The sequence below is a fragment of the Centroberyx gerrardi genome, chromosome 18 (assembly GCF_048128805.1).
Source record: "Centroberyx gerrardi isolate f3 chromosome 18, fCenGer3.hap1.cur.20231027, whole genome shotgun sequence".
NCBI lineage: Eukaryota > Metazoa > Chordata > Actinopteri > Beryciformes > Berycidae > Centroberyx > Centroberyx gerrardi.
Window position 1 is genome coordinate 10030367 of NC_136014.1, and position 19592 is coordinate 10049958.

Consider the following 19592-nt stretch of genomic DNA (forward strand, 5'->3'; position numbering starts at 1 on the left):
AAGTTATTGATGTTAGTGTTTTTGCTGAGGCTCCTCACTCCCGCTTTTTCTTAACCACACCCACCTTACCCTCAGCTATTACCACCGACTTGGTGTCACCTCAGGGCTTTGCTGTAGCAACCAGGGTGCCATCCTCAAACAACCTCTTATACTCTAAATACCTGGAGGATGGAGAAATATACTATAAACTGTATCGCATACACTCTGTGCCATAGATAGCAATGGCTGACCCAACTCTCTCAAATTCGTAGTAAAGGAGATAGGGGTTGTTTCAGATGGATCCGGCGTTGTGATACAGTAGTGATGATGTCAGCTGTTAGGTCACATGAGCTTAGGCATGATGTTATAGCAACATCGTATCCTCCGTAGCCGAGGTAGAGCTTCCCAATGCTTTCTCACTGCAGCCTTAATCCCAGCCCTAGTACCCTGATGTAAACCAATGCATCTCAGTTAGCAAATCATAGCACATTGCAGTTTGCATAGCATATACTTCTCATTATTTACTAAGATATTTTATGGTGATCACCACTCATTGTTAGCTTTACTCACTCGTGTTTTCAGTGTTACGTTTTGAGAACTGAGAATGCAGCTTCCCTCCCACTCCTCCTGACTAAAGAAAGACAGTCTCGCTCTACTGTTAATGAAAGAGCTCCAGCCAGCACAGACTAACCTCATAGGCTTTGATCTTCTGCTTGCCACTACCACCCTATCTGCATTCTGCCATTGAGCAATTATTCATTGAGTTAAGAACTGTATGAGGGTTTTTCAAGAGACATTTCAAAAGAAAAACATTTTAAAAATTAAAACATTTACATGACATCTCTGTAAGCTTTGTGTGTGCATGGCATTTGACAATAATGTGAGCCTCCAACGCCAAATCAGATGTAGCTTTATGTTGCGACACAAATTTGGCACTCAAGAACATGTATGACAGTACCACACACACAGGGGTATTCATCTGATTTGATATTGGAGTGTCACATTATTTGTTTTTGATTTTGAAATATTAGCACATCATCTTTCTTGTTACACAGACTGGTACCTTTAACATGTCCTGTGCTGACCTTCAAATCAGCCATAACCAAACTAATACACATTAACTGACACACTTGTTTCCTACATACTAGACCTTACAAGTGCATGAGTGACATCCTCTAACAACACAGTCTATCCACTCAACTCACCACACCATGACCCCTAAGGTCAACCTATGTCTGATCTGTGTGACCCTACTTTGACCCGTGATCCTTAACCCTCTGTGACCTTCCCCCAGGTGGCTGAAAGGGCAGCAGGAGGACAAGCAAGACACAGACGTCCACTACCACTCGCTGACTGGTGAGGGCAACTTCAACTGGCGCTTCGTCTACCCCTTCGATTACCTCATGGCTGAGGAGAAGATCGTCATCTCCAAGAAAGAGTCCATGTTCTCCTGGGACGAGACTGAGTACAAGATTCCAGCTCGCCTCACGATGCAGGTCTGGGACGCCGACCACTTCTCTGCTGACGACTTCCTGGGTAAGCAATGATGGGAACTGTTGCTTCATGTTCTCTCTCACTTGTCGGGGCAGTGATACACATCGCAGCTTTTTAGGGTAACTCTTGATGTCTGAGGAGTTGCTCAATATTGTTGCTTAAGGCCAATGTCAATGCAAATGCAATGCAACAGCCTTTGAAACGATCACTATCTATGTAGCTCTTGGATGAGATGATAAAACTCTTTGTGCTCTGTTCTCCGAAGGAGGATGTCATGAAGCCACATTCTCTGTTTCAGAATGGGCTCCTCATCCTCTTCTTCTACTCTTTATAATATTATAGGTTCCTGGTGGCATCTCACAATAGATTCATAATGGCTATCTAGTCATGGTATCCTCTCATACTGTTGAAAAAAATAAAACTTGCCACAAAAAAGCATATTGATCACAGTCTTAATGACTACGTTGACTGCTTTCCTCACCACTTCCAGGTGCGATTGAGCTGGACCTAAACCGGTTCCCTCGTGGCGCCAAGACGGCCAAGCAGTGTTCCATCGACATGATCCGAAATGAGCAGGAGCTGCCCACCATTTCCATCTTCAAACAGAAGAGGGTCAAGGGCTGGTGGCCATTTGTAGCCCGTGATGAGAACGATGAGATGGAGCTCACGGTAAGACATGGGAAATACTAAGCATAATCTAAGGATGTTTAAACAAGAAGGTTGCAGCCCAATTCATAACTGCAGTATGGTGCCAACTGTTAAATCATCATCTTGATTTGTAAGTCACTTCAAAACACAGAAAGCATTTTACAAAGGAGAAAAAGAAAAAATTGAGGAAAGACCATTACATCGAAGCAAATATTTTCTATCTATAATTCAGACTCCTCAAGTCAAGATTCCCCAATATTTGTGAATGTAATCGAGATTAAGATGGTCAGACAGATTTTCAGATGTTATCTTGAGATGCATGTTGTCATTGCAGGGTAAAGTGGAAGCTGAGCTTCATCTGATGACAGCAGAGGAGGCAGAGAAAAGTCCTGTAGGACTGGGACGAAACGAGCCTGATCCACTGGAGAAACCAAAGTAAGATATTCACATGAGTTCACTGAGAATATACACACAACCCGTCCCAAACTCTCACACAGACACACACTCCCTACTTTCACAACTAAATACTGAGGATGGCTGTGTGGAGCATAAAGAATGGCACAGACATGGTCAACTTTCCCTTATTCCTCCTCCTCATGGGGATCATTCTCACAATGCAAAAAGCAGTGAAAGCATCCAAAATAAACAACTTTAAACATTGACAATCAAGTTCGGATATCATTGTATATGGATGTGGTCTTGTTTGGTCTTGTTTGGTCTTGTTTGACCGTAGCGCTGCTTTTTGCGCTGTCAAAAGGCCACCCTTACACTTTCACACTCACTCGTTTCTCCTCCTACCATCTCTTCAACTGTCTCCCTCTGTTTCCTCCCTTCCCCTCATCCCTTCCCTTCTTCCTCTATGCGTGTGACTCCTCTTCCCTTCCCCCCTTCTCCCCGTTTTTGCCTCCATCTCCATTCCTTCTTTCCCTCCCTCTCTCGCTCCTCCCGCGAAGTCGCCCGGACACCAGTCTCATGTGGTTTCTGAGCCCCCTGAAGTCCATTCGTTACTTCATCTGGCACAACTACCGCTGGCTGATCCTCAAGGCCCTGGGGCTGCTACTGCTGCTGCTCATGCTGGGCCTCTTCCTCTACTCAATCCCTGGCTACCTGGTCAAGAAGATGCTGGGGGCCTGAGCCACTGGTAGCCGCCCACCCCCTCCGCCGCTCTCTCTCTCCCTCTCTACTTATACCGTTTCTTAGGTTCTCCTTTCCGACCCTTAGTGCCTCCTCTACTGTTGGTCCCTTCTGTCCTGCCAAACTCTCTTTCTTCTCTTCTCTCTCCTGTTTCTTTCTGTCTTTCTATCCTTCTCTCTTTCTCCTTTCCTGTCTTACCGGTGGAATATCCCAATCTCTGACGTGTCCCTATATCCTTTACTGTTGTCTCAACCCTTTGTGCAAGCCAGTGTCTGTTGCCATTCCACCTACGTGCCATTATGCATCATCAAAGTCACATGAGTGGCATGGAAAAATGTCAGTGTCTTGAGTGATTGGGTCAATCATCATTCCATTTTTATCAGTGTGTTCATTGTGCAAAGGTTTATTGCTGTGCTTTTACTCTTTGTGCTGTGGTCTTTTGGTCCTCTGAAACATTACTGTATATTGATGGGAAAGTGGATTGTGAGCGTAACATACTGAAAAATAGATTTTGTAAAGATACTCACAAATGCTAAAGCAAGCATCATGGCTTACTAACCACTAATGCCGGCTTTCCCTCTCTCTCTTTTACTCCTCCCATATCTCCTGCCATTTCAATCCATCCGCCATCACTCACCCCTCTTTACCCTCCTTCACTAAATATCCTATTACTCTCTTCTACTCTCCCATTCCTCCTTATCATCTACCTGCTGCACCCATCCCTCCCGCCCGCTCACCCCATCCCACCCAAAACCCACCGCTCTCTCCCATCTAGTCGTCCAGACACCACCTTCCTGTGGTTCCTGAGCCCGCTGAAAGCCATCCGCTACCTGGTGTGCAACCGTTACAAGTGGCTGATCATCAAGATCGTGTTGGCCCTGCTGCTGCTCATCATGCTGGGCCTCTTCCTCTACAGCATGCCTGGCTACCTTGTCAAGAAGCTGCTGGGGGCCTAGGAGGCTGCTGGGAGGAGGGAGGGAGGGAGAGGGAGAGAGAGGGGGGGGAGGGTGGCAAGCGCCAGCCAGCTGGATGGAAGGATGGATGGGGGGGAGACACAGAGGAGGGGTGGGGATGGGTGCTGGCTTACAGGCCCTACCTATCCCCACCCAGGAGGAGAATACACGGAGACCCAATCTCTCCCTCGATCTCACCCCAGGGAAGGGAGGCCGAGGGAGGGGAAGGAGCATCAGAGGCCCGATTGCACTATCTTGTCCTCTCTTATCCATTCTGACCTTCATATACAGCTCGCCACCATCCACCCTGGCTCTGAGGAGAGAGGCAGGAACCGCTCCATTTACTGACTTTTCACTACAAACACTAACTGCCTGATCCTCCATCCAGTCTACAGCAAGCCTAACCAATCAAATCATCAATATCTGGACTCCAACCAATCGGGCATGTCATCCTCGAACTGACTATTAACCAATCATATGCCACGAAGTAACCCCTGATCTGACCCTAAACGTCTTTTCCCAAAGCAATGTTACATGAGAATGAATGTTTCTTTATCTGTTTATACTGCTTTTACTTTATTTATTAACATATATTTATTTTGGAGGACAGAGTTAGTGGTCAGACGATTGCATGGACATCCATGTCAAGTGATGCTATAATATCCTTCATTACTGCTACAATGTCTGTTATTGATTAAGTATTAGATGAATAGGGAACAACTGAACAATATTTTTCACAATTATAGCAATGTTCCCTCTTAGCTCTTGCAGGCTTTGCACACTTTAAGAATAATGATGAAGAAATGAAAATACAGATGTCTATTTTCCTAAGTTAATGATAATTATTGAGACATAGAACAAGCTAACTTCAAAATTAATAAATTGATAATTAGAGATATGCTTTCTACTGTTTTAGTAAATATGTGCTGTTAAATGTTTGATCTAACAGATAAAAGTAACCAAACCTGACGCGGGTGAAACAGTATTTGCAAATAGTTCTCAGCATTTGTTTTATCCCCTATTGAATACTGAATGGGTGGACTGTATAAACACAATTCACATAGTGCTACTTGGGTTCTCTCAGAAAGTTATGCTTAATTAACGTTCCAATATTTTTCTGTGATTGTGTAAATGCTCTTGAACTCACTGCCCTATATCACAAACCCCACTCATGTAGCACTCAAAGCAGATTAAAACAAACGCTAAGAACTATTTTGCAAAGATTATTTGACCCCGGTCTGATTGCAAACTCCTCAAAAATAATGAATGCTTCAAGGTTATTACTGTTTTCCACCAACATGTAGGCTTAGAGATCAATACGCATGCATCAGTGTGATAACCTACAATTGACCAGAGAGGTCATGTGTGTTGGCATGACTGTCGTTCCAGCTCTACACAAACCAAATCACCAACCCTGTTGTCTCTGACATTTGAGATGTTAAGATGATTTCTTGGTGTGAATATGATTAAAGTGCACTTGAGTGGCGTGGTAAAGGGGGCTGGGTTGATTCTCAGGACCATGACCCCGTCACCATATCAGATGGCGTTGTTTGCGGTGTCCATTAACCCCTTTCCATTTTGCCCGTGCTTGACCTGTAGTTCATTTGTGTTGCAGTCATTTCTTGTGATTCTGTTTCACCAATTTACAAAAAAAAGAGTTCTTGTTTGCACTAAACTTGCCTGTTTGTATGATAAATGAGTGTATTTATATCTCTTTGTTGAAATGTGTGTACTATTTATTTTTTGTCCGTTTTAACGATTTGAAATAAACTGAATTCATTGACGTTACACGCTTGAGATCGTTTCGCGGCTATAGCGCTCTGAGTGGGTGTGAGAATGGGAGAGAGATTGCTGTTTGCGGTACTGTTTGCATTCCCGTTTTTATCTCTGAATCTCTCTGTGCAGTCGTCCCGACACCAGCATGTCGTGGCTGCTGAGCCCGGTGAGGACGGCGTGTATCCTGGCCTGGAGGCACTACAGGCTGCACTGTGCCCTGCTGCTGGCTGCGGTGCTGGGCCTGCTCTTCCTGGCTCTGCTGTTCTTCTCTCTGCCCTCAGCGCTCAGCCACAAGATCTTCAACACTGCTGGCTAGAACCGCCATACTGCAGTCGTGACAGACACGCCCGCTGCACTATTTTGTGTCCAGTTTTGTATCTCACAGGAACTTTTGTATGTCTTTGATCATTGGTTATTGATGTTACCTACCCATCTACCTATCTACCTATCTACCTTTAGAGCTGTCAAAATAAATGCTGCAACCACAACATGACATGACAGAGGTTTTATTTTTGCAATACATACAAAAGCTCTTTTACAGTCCTTCTGAATATTCCAGTCGCTTAGGAGCGAGCTGCATCACTTGGGTGGGCGGGATCTCCAGCTCTGCACTGACCTATCAGAGAAGAGAGTCATAGGATGGGTGTTGTTAGAGGAGAGTTGACATTAACAAAACGTTTTGTTTTGTAGCAGCGGTGGATGGGAGTAATTTTGGTTTTGGTTTCATCCATTCCGTCCATTTTGCCCCATGGATTATTTGGAAACTCTATTATGATAAAAGCACTCATTCTAAACGTTGGCTCTGTACTACTGCCATGGTGGCCAAACACTGCTGACTGTCTGAATATATGGAAAACACTGGGACACATGCAAGAAATACAGAAAAACTAACACACACACACACATACCTTTGAGTTGAGAGACTGTTGAAGCAGAAACCGTAGCTCTGCGTTCTGCTGCTGCAGACCCTCCGTCTCAGTGATGAGCTCAGATCTCTCTGTCAGGACATCACTGGGAATACAGAGGGAAAAAAATCAATCCTTTGGGTACAGGCAGATGTTTATTTTGTGTGTAAGTGTGTGTGTGTGTGTGTGTGTTACTCACTCGTATTTCTCTAGTCCATTCTGCAGTGCGTCCCAGAGCTTGAGTTTTGCGTCGGGGATAACATTGGCCATACTCTCCCAGTAGGCTGCGTCCTCAGAGTCATCCCGGCCCTCTAGATCCAGAAAACTGGGCAGATGGGGGGCTGAGCTCTCCCTTATAGAGCACCATGAGCACATTAGCATCAACTGATCATGGAGAAGGACCATCTCAATCATTGTGTCTACAGGAAGTTTGATTGATATGAAATTTGGTGCACATATCCAGCTACCCATGCTCTACAAAGTGTCTCCACGACCATCAATGTATGATTTTCCGCCATCTTGAATTTCTTGTTTACCATGTTTAACCAGAGGATTTTTAAATTTTTGATCTGAACACCTAACTTGGTATATAGCCGAATAACACTGATACTACATATACTGCATACTCTATACTAAATACATATGCACATACGGGAGAGGGAGGGCTTTTGCCGACTGCTTCATTTGTGGAGGACAATATGTTTACTGTTGCCTTGTTGGCATGCAGATAATGCATATTTCTTTCCAAATGGTGATTACAGATTATATATACTTCACAGAGAGAAATACAATGTTTGTGATGAAAATATTGGGGTGGTTATTTCAGGATATCTGGTCTAACCTGGATCTCCTGCACTGGGCGGTGAAGGCTTTCAGAGCAGCCAGGACATCATTAGGATGGATGAGGTCAGAGGTGAGGCAAGCGGCAGTGCTGGTCTCTCCTTCCTCTGCCTTCTCACTGGATTCACCCAACTCGGCAAAAACATCCTGATTGTAGAGGAAACACTGATAGTAGTTGTGGAAACAGTAGTTTCTCTAATTACAAGCATCTTGTTTCTCATAGGCTCAAGGAAATATTTGTACTCTTGACTCCTCATCTTCCCTCCTCACCTCAGCCTGCTCTCTCTGCTGGTGTGTGTACTTTAAGATGAAATCAGCCAACTTGTGCACATCATCTTCACTCTCAATGCCCAAAGCCTGAAGAATAAACAACCAGAAGTCACTACCAACCAGACCTGGGTTAAATAGCATTTGCAAATACTTCAGCGCATTTGTTTTAACTTGCTTGGAGCACAAGATGTTTGGGATTTGCCACATAGGACAATGCCCTGATGCATTGACCTCCACCTCCGAGCAAGCCAGCTGCTAACTACTGTAGTGGAAAACAGAAGAAAAACTGGCCCAACATGAACTCACAGAAAAGATGGAGTCCAGCTTCATGAGAGACTGTTCATCCTCCTCCAGGGGAGACAGCAGCTTCAGGAGTTTACTCTCTATCAGGAAGCCCTGGGAGGGAGGGGTGGGGGGCAGGAGACGGTGTAGACAAATACATTAGCATATGACGACCTGAGATTCAAACCCATGACTTCCTCTGTACATGGTATGTCCCACTAACATGGTTAAACCATCAGGATGCCCACACCATTAGTATTTTGACTGAGGAATGTTTCATTGCATGGATTCAAATTTATTCAATCTCCCTCTGTACACACACATGCAACCCTTCCACACACACACACACACACACAACACCGGCCTGTAAAAAGGCCCATTCAATAAACTGCAACTCATCCACAACCTTCATGCCTGTTAGCATCACAAAGCTATGTTAAGTTAGACAAAGTCAGCTACATAGCTAACATCATGGCAGGCTAAAGCACACAGAGAGACGCCTTTTCACATTATTCATGTATCTGTGCTTGTTACACTATTTAATTGCTGTATGTTTTCATTCTTTTTAACAATTCCAGGCCTTTTTCTGATGCATTCCTGTTTAATGACCTAAACTTGACACTCACCGCCTCATCACACAGCAGCTCCAGCACTTTCAACGTCTTCATCGACACCTTCCCTTTCTCCTCTGCTGCACTCTCCTCCCTCTCCACCTCGCTCTGCACCGCCGTCCCCTCCCTGTACACCTCCACAGTTGCGCTCTCGGTACTGATCTTGGTGTCCGACTCAGGCCCGACGGAGGCATCGCTCATCCCCAGGCCGGCTTGGGCGGCCTGCCCGGTTCGGATCAGCTGGGAGGCGGCCTGGAGGGCGGTCCTCCGGGCCTGTTTCTGAGGCTGGATGGGACCGGAGAGCTCCATGAAGGCCATACGCGGCCGCTCCCAGGCTACACCCAGCTGCTGCTCGTGGATCAGCCGGTCGATGTCCAGCACCCTCTCCGCCAGCTGCTTCCCCTCCGCCTCATTCATCAGCCACACCTCCTCGAACTTCTTAGCATCAACGGCCGCAAAGTGCCTGCGGGGAGGGAGGGAAGGAAGAAAGAGAGCATGTAAAGAGAAGAGAGGAAGGCGTAAAGGAATCAAACATAAAAGGTCACTGTGTTTTTACAAATGTGTATGAGAGAGAGAGAGAGAAATTATCGCTCACCTCATCTTCTGCTGTATGTGCTTATATTGCGGCATGGCGCGTTGGTAGTCCTCAGACAGATTCTGGCCCTCCTCCCTGGACTGTTTCTCCTGGTTGGCACACCTGATCTTCAGGTTGTTCAGCAAATCCTGCAGTCTGGAACACACAGCTATCACTAGAAAGAGTGTGTGACTTGAATATGGTGTCTGTGTGTGTGTGTGTGTGTGTGTGTGTGTGTTACCTGGTGATCTTCTTCTTCTGCTGGGACTTGATGATGATGCTCTCCTCTTCTTTCTTCGTCAGCAGTTGGCGGTTGTAGTTCAGTTTCTCCTCATTCAGCAGGTAGGTGGCCTTAATCTGCTGCAGATAGCACTGCAGGATCTACAGAGAGGAGAATGGGACTAATCTGTTCACTAGGCTTCTACATTTTTTTTTATTCTTGGCTATAGAAAGAAAAGATAAAACCGCAGCAGGCAGCCACCTCTAGAAAAAGCACTGCAACCAGAATCTTTGGTGAGAATACTTTCTTTGTGAGGCTGTTTCCCACATTTCAAATTGAAAATAACTTCTCAGGAAAGTGCTTACTCATCACTAACAATTTTTTATCAACCAAACTATCACAGCTTAGATAAGCTCACTGGAACTGATGGGGCAGTATTAGAGCATCCAGTATAAGGCGTATAAGGGTAAGTATCCATGAAAATGAATAAATAATGTAGTAAACACCCTGGGGAACTTACTTTTCTACAGGATAGCTGGTGGTGTGTTGACTATGCAAACTGACACCGATGCAGCCTTGATAGGCGAAGCGTCTGTCTAATTAATCAAACTTTTTGAATGCAAAATGATTGCAGGCCTCCTCTAGCTCTAAATGTTTATAACAATCCAAGTATTTTCCATAATGACCATACACTCATTTTTTCCCTGCACTGTAAAGCCTTATCTGCAATACGAAAAGTTGCTTGAAGTAAATAACTACAACAAAGACTAGACAGAACTTGAGGTTTTTGCTACTTCTATAAATTATTAGAATTAGAAGTTTTCATTACTCTATCTTTGCAACTTATTATGGACTATTCCTCTTGGACATCCCCTCCTATTGCTCTGATTGTTTGTGTGAGCAAAAGCTTCACTCTTAAGATAAGTAAAACATGCTAGCGGGGTGTGTCTGTGTCGAATATTTGTACAAACCTGAAACTCCATGTCCAGTTTGCACTTGGTGATGTTGTACTCCTCAGCACTATCCACCCACAGCTTATGGAGAATCGCCTCGTACTCCTCCACCTTCTTCATCCTCTGTGTCAGGTTCTCCATCTGGGGACAGAGGAGACAGTAACATTAGATTCAAGGAGTTGATTGCTACACATGAAAAGAAGGGTTAAGTCTATGTGGTGTATGTGTTTGTGTGTCTGCATGTGTATGTGTGGATGTTTTTGGGGGTCTGAGCAAATCTTTCTTATTTCAGTTACCTCTTTGTCCTGACGCTCCTGCATGTACTGCTCCCATTTCGTCCCGTTTCCTGTCAGTAAGACTTTACGTTCATGCTCATAAGCATTCTACAAACAACACAGACAGGCAACATGCAGCTATTAGCAGGAACAGTAGGCTAAAAGAGCAAAACCTCACACAGCATGACTAGAGCAAAGACAAATCTAGTCTTTCAAGCTCAAAGGGATTGGTAGATTACCCGAAAGTTAAGACAAACTGAAAATGAAATTATTTAAAAGTCAATTAAGTATAATTTTCTGTTGTTGACTTAAGCGACACAATCTGAACTATCTTGATGCAGTAAATCCCACCCATCTCATTCTCCCTGCAGGTTGAAACAAACGCTGCGAATTATTTAAAGCTGCTTCTTGACTCCGGTCCGGTCCTACCTCAATCTGGCCCAGCTCCTCCCTGTAGGCCTTCATCAGGGTTTTGATCTGACTCTCCATCCTCTCAATCATCAGGTCTACCTCCTCCGCCTGCTTCTTCAAGTCCTTAACGTAGCGGTCGTCTCTAGTTTTCAGCTCCTGTTCAGACAAACAGGGAAAGAGTCCAAATTAACATACAAATACTGGCCTGCAGACGACAATGGAAAAACACATTAAAAACCTTGTGTTTGAATGAGTTTTGTTTTCTGAGGCTTACAGCTTTTAAATCACTTCTTTATACACATTTTTACAGACAGGTTTTTAGAAGATTTGTCTTTCCTGTTTTATTCTCATTGTATTTGCCTGTTTTATCCTCATCTTACCTACTTTTAATTCATGTCTGGCATTTTTATTGTATATTTAAGTGGCTTTTTATTATTGATTTATCATTTGAAAGGCTTTTTATTGTTAGAAACCGTAGTGGTAGCTGTAGTATTAGTATTGTTTGAAATCAGCCATGACTAGAGGCTATCCCACTTTCTAAGGAGATTTTCTTAAAAGATAGGTATGTTTTATTGCAGGAGGGAGACTTGGAGGAGGATCAGTCAGCGTTACCTGCTGTAGGTCACTGATGAGTTTGTTCTTGTCCTGTAGGAGCAGAGCACACAGCTGCTGCTGGCTGTTCACAGTCTCTTGCAGCTCCTGAGCAATCACCTTCGGCTTAGCCACCGTCCACCCGCTGGTGATCGCCTCAAATTTCTCCAGGCTGGACTTGGCCTCGTTCTCTAGTCTCTCCACTCTGGGCCGAGGAGGATGAAGATGGTGGGAAACAGGGAAGGAGGACAGAGAAAGGGGTACAGACGTTGTGGGGGATAGGGGTAAGTAAAATTACAGAATAGGTTTTTTAAATAGTACATACAGGTGTTTTAGAGAGGGAGCACTCTGAATAAGAAATTACCTGACTCTCTGAGCCTCCTCCAATTCTGTCCTTCGCATGGACTCTTTGGCATCGGCTGCAGTCTGGATGTTGGTTATTAACTCCATCCCATCACTCTGCAGGTTGATCATTCTCTGAGAAAATTAAAGTGTATTCAGGTCAGAGGACAAGTACTTGTCAAAAGATTTACTCAAATAAAATAGCTGCTGACTATAGTAACTAAGTGTTCAGTTACCTTAGAGTGACATGTACTTGACATTACTTGTTACCCATTTTTGGTGTGGTCATTGGAAATTATATCATATCGTTATCAACCCATCATTCATTTTAAGATATCATTAAAGCAACATTATCGTGTATATGAGAGGTGAAGTCCAGATTGTTTTATTGTAAAGACCAGATTTCATTGTACTCACCACTCTTATGTATAAAAATAAAACTTACTCAAGTAAAATCATAGAAACATTACTCAGCTTGAAGTACAAGTACAGATAAAAAGTAATGTCACAAAAAACCTATTCAGGTAAAATAACAGCAGAGAAAGTTACTGTCCACCTCCGGGACACATAATTCTCAGGTCCAACAGTTAATATGCAAACTGCAAATGATTAGTGAATTGATGATTTAATTTTGGATGGTATGGACAGACAAGTGTGTAGTAAACAAACCCTTTCACTTTGCTCCAGCTGAAGCTGGCTTTCCCTCGCCTCCTCCTTGACCTCCTCCTCACAGGAGTCCTCTCCCTGCTCTTGTCTGGGGAGTCAGAGATGCAGACGGTTACTCAAAGTAAGACTAAAACTAAGCATGAAAAAAACATGGCAGTATTCTCAATTGAAATAAAAACTAATGTGTGTGGAAAAAAAAAAAACTATAATTGCAGACTGTAGGGAAAAATAGAAATGAGCAAAAGCTACATTACATTCATTGCTAGAGAACTCCTACAGGCGCCTTCCCTTTTTTGAAATAACGTTACTGGATAGATAAATAGCACCTCAGGACATATTTATGACAGTCAAAATACTAAAAGTTATTCTGAAATTAACTAAAACTAGAAAGCCCCGTCCAACTTAACTAAGACAGAGCTCAAATATGAAAATAAAATCAAACAGCACGTTTAGTGAGATGTGACAGATGTGGAAATGGATGCAAAGCTATGCAACAAGCTAGTAAACTGCGCTAGCTACAATATTGCTGTCCGTGCAACATGTAACGTTACCACCAAGTCGGCAGGTCAAGTAATTTTTTACTGAACCAGCTGAGTGATAGTAAGATAGCTAGCCAGCCAAAGTTGAGTTATCGACCTTTTCTTGGCTTCATTTCGTGCAGCAATACCGAGGCGGCGAGCAGCAATTCTCTCCTCTGGATGTTCAGACTCCACAGAGGGTCCAGGTGCTTCTCCTGGATCCACACCGGCTTCACTCATAGTTAGTGTATGTGGTGTAAAAGTTGGTATTTGCAGAAGACAGTAAAAAAGTAGCTGTTCTGTAACGCAGCAGAGCTGTAAGGTAGCCTATTTGTGTTTTGGGAGCCGTTGCTATGGCTACAGATCCACCAGATAGTAATGAGTGCTGCCTTCAAGTGCCCCTCGTATGCTCGTACTTCTAAGGTCGTCAGTAAATAAGACTTGTCGCGCATTCAAGAGTCGGAAACAAGGGGCTATGAACTAAAAGTAGTTTTTGGTGGCTGTTGTTTTATTTTAGATGTCAGCAGGCACAGAGCTACTTTGTGCTGCAGTGGCAGAATGAAGAGAAGAAAATGCACATCAGGCATGTAACAGGTTTTTGTGGAAAGAGATTAGTGCCAACAGATTGTATTTGAATTGCAGAAATTTGAATTTGTCATGCACCCATTTAACTATTTAATTCAAAAAAGTAATTTCTAGAATAAATTGAATGAAACATTGAATTTGATACCAACTTTTTTTTTTTCTGCACAGGAGCTTCAATCCAAAGTGTATTTGTGGATAGCAATACTGAGATTGAGTCCACTACTCCCACTCCCCTCTTCATCAGGGTGTGTTCATCTGAGCCAGAGTCTTCTTCAAGCCCTTCACTGCTTGCACCAACCACTCCAGATTCACAATGGCTGACTTTTTTTGCAGGCATTCCAAATACTTACTTGCTTGCTTACTTACTTGAATAAAAAATGAAAATGCAGCTATTTGTGATCATGATATGTCATTTATTATCAGTTGAGAAAAGGTACAGTTATATGTACGTTGGAAAAGGAAATAAAAACAAAAACCTAATTTTAGATTGGTGGGGTTTGAATGGGTTTCATGAGCCCTAGGGTTCATGAAACTTACTGAGCACTTAAGGACAATGCAAAGTTAGCACTTCTCTATTAACATGAGCATTCTGGGGCCATGGGAATATTATGTCACATTGATTGTCAAGGCGCTGTGAACCTTGTACCATTTAATATTGGTTGTTTGTAAAATAGGCTATTTTTGTGTAGAAATTCATCATTCTTCTGGCAAACACATTGTTGCTCATTCTCAATTTCTAAAATGTAAAGGTAATGTAATGTAAATGATTTTCAAGTAAAAAAAAAATTTTTTAAAAAAGAAAATCATTCAAACAGTAGTTGCAAGGTTGACCTTATCCTTATCCTATCCGTTTTCATACAGCAGGAAAAAGGTTTACAGTGAGGAGACAGTGAAAACATCAGTCTGGGATCATTGACACATTGTAGATGGTGTGGTGCTGCCATCTAATGGCTGTAGCAAGTTTCAAAACATGGCTGGTGATGGGTTATCATGGCAGAGTAAGCCCTACTAGTATTTGGCTGTTTTGTACAACCTTTACAGCACTGGCATGACGTCAGTCCTGAATCTACAAAAAGTCATATTTTCTGGAATGGTCATGCAATGTTTGCACTTTACAATGCCTTTCAGTGGTTTGGCTTACTTATAGGGTAATGAGACACTTGTTTTACAAGTGAGGGTCTTTCTTAGCTGTCAATTACAGCAAATAGAATGGCAAAAACACACAAGGTTCGTGCAGGACAACTACACCTTCAAATACAATCTATCCATCATTTTCCATCATTTTTCCATCATTTCTGGGGTTTCTAATATAAAAAATAAATAAATCATATCATTAAACTGTTAGTTTCCTCTGTGTAGACATTACTATGGTAAGGGCTCATTATATTCAATAAAATAACCAGCTGATGGTGACATGCTGCTCAACTGCACCTTTAATTTAATGTCATATTCAGCAGCTGGCTGTAGGTGGCGCTACTGTCTCATGATCAAAATCCTTCTCAAGTTCCACAAACTGACAGCCTTGTAACATTTCATTTTTAACAAGAGACATGTTTCAAAAATATGGAGGTTCAGCAAACATGGCTCTCTTGTTGTTCCAAGATGGAAATCTATTGACTCACATGCACACAATCATTACTCCCATCTTTCTCCTTCTCATACACACACACACACACACAAAGGACACTAAGAAATGTCTTTTCAAGCTGATGGCAAGATGGGCACTCTCTGGCTGCCCACACACACAAACACACACATGGGTCAGATGTTCCTGCCCTGAAGAGCGCCCCCCACCATCCTGGCCCCTTGGCAGCCCGCACACTGGCCCTCGCCCCCCGGGGCACCTGGCCCGCTGCTTTGGCCTCAAGTGGCCTCCTACCCCCTCTCCTTGCCGCTGAGCCACAAGGGATATAAGTCAGCCGGCGAAGGTTTCTGACATACGATCCGGCATCTGTGATGTCACCAACAGCTGACTTGTCATAAGACCTTTGTGAGAGGGGGGAAGTAAGGGATGAATGAGGAGAAGGCCTTATTTTCAACAGACCCTTAGCTGGAACGCTGAGTGCTTTCGCATCAAGCTGCTGAGATTACAAACTGAATGACTGCCATTAGAGAGTGATTCTATAATCTATCATAATACCATAAGCTAGGGATTGACAGACTTTGACCCCTCTCGCAGGTGTATAATAAGCCCCATTCACTCTCCCACTGCATATGCTCTATGAGTGAGTGTGCATGTGTATATGTGCGTGTGTGTGTGTGTGTGTGTGTGTGTGTGTGTCTTTCTGCTAATTCTTACCCCCAGGGGCATATGTTTACTCCCTGTTCAACAAAGCATCATATTCATTGCCGAGGGGTTGAGAGGTAGATTATCTGAGCCTGACCTTTAGCCAGTTAACTAACTGACAGCTTAGGGGTGGGGTTGCATAACAACTTAAGTCCTAACTAACAGTTTCTTAATATTGGCATAAAGAAGGAGACATTGGCTGCTTCATGACACGGGATGCCCTGCGCGAGAATGCCGAAGATTGCAGAGGACAGTAGGGAATTCAAAGGCATTAGCCCCTGAGTAGACCGTGACCTTGTCAAAAGAACAGCAAAAACAGCCATTTAGCAAGAATTAGATTTAATAAAGGAAAAAGGAAGGCCAGATTCGGAAACGACATGAAGAGCACCCCTCTGCTATTCTATGAAGCATGAAATGTACTGCCCTTGCCTCAAGGTAACTTGTGCAAAGAGAAATGTGTTTTTGCCATCGGTTGCAGCATCTGTTGCCAATGGGTACACACATTGTTGTTTTTTTCCAGCATAGGCCTGTTACCCCTCCTAAGTCTTCAGTTGCACAATTTTAACCTTTAAATACTAAGAGAGAGCGAGAGACACTGACAGCCAGGCAGATAAGCGGACAGACAGAAAGGGGAAAAAGCTATAGAGGAAAAAATAAAATCCTACTGAGATAATGACTGGATATTTGATAAACAATGGTGCTGGAAAATATATTGATTCACACAGTGTACAGCAAGCTTCACCTCTCATCAGGCAGGGTCTGAGGAAAGGTTTCTGCCATCATTTAGCCACTTAAACATCAGTAATCCTGACCTCAGCTGCAGCGTTCCTCTGTTGTTCCCTCCTCAGCTTTAAAGGTTCTAGGGGTCAGCTTACAACTTAACACATTACGAAAGCCGAGAGCTCAAGACGAGTGAATGCATGGTTGGGCCACTCTCTGAGGTGTGGATTTCATCAAAATGTCACAGTTTTTACTTTGCACGAATATATGAATAAAGGGTTTCACTCCATGGATTCATTTTTTTTGCACCTTGGAAAAAAACTGCTTCACACCCAGATGATTTTATCAGAAACACAGCTGAGGTCTTCAGATGACTCCTAACTTTAACAGTAACCTGTAATTTACTTCACTTTCATTCCAGCAATCATTTCATGAAAGGAGGTGTCAGTTGTGGATATCTCATTTTGGAATAAAACTTTTCAAGTGTAAGTATAATAGAACTTACAGATATATAAGCATGATTTTTCAAATAACACATAGCTATATTATTTTTTTAATTATTATGTTTGATGTATAAATAAGGTGCAGCTGTGATGAAGCTGCCAACAGGCAAAACTCAAAGACAGCAAATACACTGTACAGTCACACTCATCCATATGCAACACATACACACACAGTACGCCACTCATGGCACAATGGAGTTGATCCTAACTCATACACATTGTACTGTTTATGTGTGTGTGTACAAGTGTGTATAAATTGTGTAATCTAATCTATAGTGTTTATTTTGTGTTTTGTCATTTTGTGTCTTTGGTGCAAGATCAGCTTACAATAACAGATTTTCATTGCTTTTACAAACACAAGAATTACAGAATCATATTAATTTCTGCCACATAAACTGTCACTTACTGTAGAATTATTCTCACAGTCAATTCCTATCAAAGCTCTTTGCGAGTGGATTATGTGTGCAGTAATTATACACAGCATTAGGCCATGGTTGCTGTTGCATTGCATCATTGTTGCCCTGCAATCGGTTCAATCAGCTGAACCTGTCATTCCCATTTACCATAACCTGACTGGGACAAACAAAGCACACTTATACATTACTTTGTAATGTAGCCCACAGGATACAATTAAATGAAGCATCATGACTGCTTTGCAGTTCATCTAAAATTAAGTTCACTCACTTAAGCTGTAATCAGTATTTAATATGTATTGATTGCATACGAATCCTTAAATGGAAAATGTGCGGTTTGCAGCAAAAAAAATCTTCTCTGCCTTCTCACTCCATCACACAGTGAGAATAAAAACCATTAAAAATAAAAAGACTTTATAGCTTCGAAAGGCCTTAGTTTGTGGGCCTTTAGGCTGAAGTGGATGAAACAGCCTATGAGAATGTGATAGGCGTCAGTGTCAGATAGGCCAGATATTTAGAGATTCTGCCTGTGATGCCATTGAGCAAGGCACTTAACCCCTGCCTGCTCCAGTAGATTTTTTGCTGTGGCCCAGAAGTAGGGACTGTGGTGGTAACGGGCAGCTCCCAGCCAGGTGTGTATGTATGTGTGTGAATGTGAAGCAGGGCATTGGATAAAAAGAGCATGCGTGCTCAGGAATCCTCAAGGGAAAACTGAACAAAAGACATGTGTGACAGGTGTAAATGTATTCCCTAGAGGACTGCACCGGGTCAGGGTTTAGGCCTAAACAAATGTCGTTCCATTCCCAAGAGCATTTCTTCATTAGCCAAGTATAACGGCCCAAAGTCACTTTTATGACCCATGGGGTAAAACGTGAGAATTAAGAGATGGACCTCGATTACACGCTGCTGAATCCCGGGGGACTGCAGCTTTTCCATCGGTTCCCTCCGTCACGTGGCGGCCTCCGGTCCGTTTGCCCGCCGCGAGCAGCTCGGGCAGTTTTCATGACTTTCAGCCCCGCTTAAGGACCCGGTGTGCCTCAGAAAAGCCACGAGGCTTAACGGAATCAAAGCTGTCATTCTTGAGCCCCGGGCCGCGCACGAGCCGCACAACACACTCGGGCCGTGTGTGCGGGGAAAGCGCAAAGAAAAGCCGCTGTTTCAGCCGCTCTGCTGGCCGCAACGGGATCATATGACTCGGCATATCAGGGACTCACGGTAATGCTATTAGACCTGCTGATGGCCAGCGGTGGCCGCGCTCCATAAGACCAAAAAGCCAAGGGAGTTTAACGGATGTGTTGCTGCGATTATTCGGCCAAGTATCTTTATCCCACATTTAGATTAGCTGCTAATGACGGAGGAAAAGCCCCCGGCCTCGTTGCGAGAACGACAAGGCCACGTAACCTGAAAACAAGGGCCTCGCCTGTGTGAGGAACCGGCTTCTTTAACCACAACACGAAATGGGCTCACTGGCCGTATTGTAATTGCAGTCACAGTCTTGGTCTCCTTTTCAGCAACAAGTCGCTCTGGGTTTTTAGAAAGGGAATTTAAACCTCTGAAATGTGTAAAAAAAAAAAAAACTTCAACTTCAACTTTGGTGTTGGTTAAAATAAGCCATCTGCCACTTTCAACTTTCTGACATAAA

At 43.4% G+C, this 19592-nt stretch overlaps 2 protein-coding genes across 2 annotated transcripts in view; one reads left to right on the forward strand and one right to left on the reverse strand.

The window, feature by feature from the left end:
* otofa (otoferlin a) overlaps positions 1–4211 on the forward strand; it is a 70674-nt gene extending 66463 nt beyond the window's left edge. The window contains exons 43-46 of the mRNA XM_078289705.1: positions 1274–1515; positions 1964–2142; positions 2456–2556; positions 4031–4211. Of these exons, the coding sequence (XP_078145831.1) occupies positions 1274–1515; positions 1964–2142; positions 2456–2556; positions 4031–4211 (703 nt within the window). The remainder of the gene's footprint in view (positions 1–1273; positions 1516–1963; positions 2143–2455; positions 2557–4030) is intronic.
* Positions 4212–6498: 2287 nt separating this feature from the next.
* Positions 6499–13682, reverse strand: drc1 (dynein regulatory complex subunit 1 homolog (Chlamydomonas)). The gene is made up of 16 exons (XM_078290005.1): positions 13561–13682; positions 12928–13012; positions 12281–12393; positions 11938–12121; positions 11344–11481; positions 10936–11022; positions 10658–10780; positions 9708–9847; positions 9488–9622; positions 8908–9355; positions 8306–8395; positions 8000–8086; positions 7731–7876; positions 7089–7241; positions 6893–6995; positions 6499–6600 (listed from the first exon to the last, which is right to left on the reverse strand). The coding sequence occupies exons 1-16, from the start codon at positions 13680–13682 to the stop codon at positions 6520–6522; spliced, it is 2235 nt and encodes a 744-aa protein (XP_078146131.1). The 3' UTR covers positions 6499–6519.
* Between the last annotated feature and the right edge of the window lie 5910 nt (positions 13683–19592).

What these genes read in the sequence shown, in the direction of transcription:
- drc1 (XM_078290005.1), bottom strand. Translation starts at nt 13,682, where the DNA reads ATGAGTGAAGCCGGTGTGGATCCAGGAGAAGCACCTGGACCCTCTGTG. An exon ending in CAGAAGAAGAAGATCACCAG is followed by an intron (nt 9,623 to 9,707) that starts GTAACACACACA and finishes TGTGTGTTCCAG; the next exon opens with ACTGCAGGATTTGCTGAACA. An exon ending in CACATACAGCAGAAGATGAG is followed by an intron (nt 9,356 to 9,487) that starts GTGAGCGATAAT and finishes CCCTCCCCGCAG; the next exon opens with GCACTTTGCGGCCGTTGATG.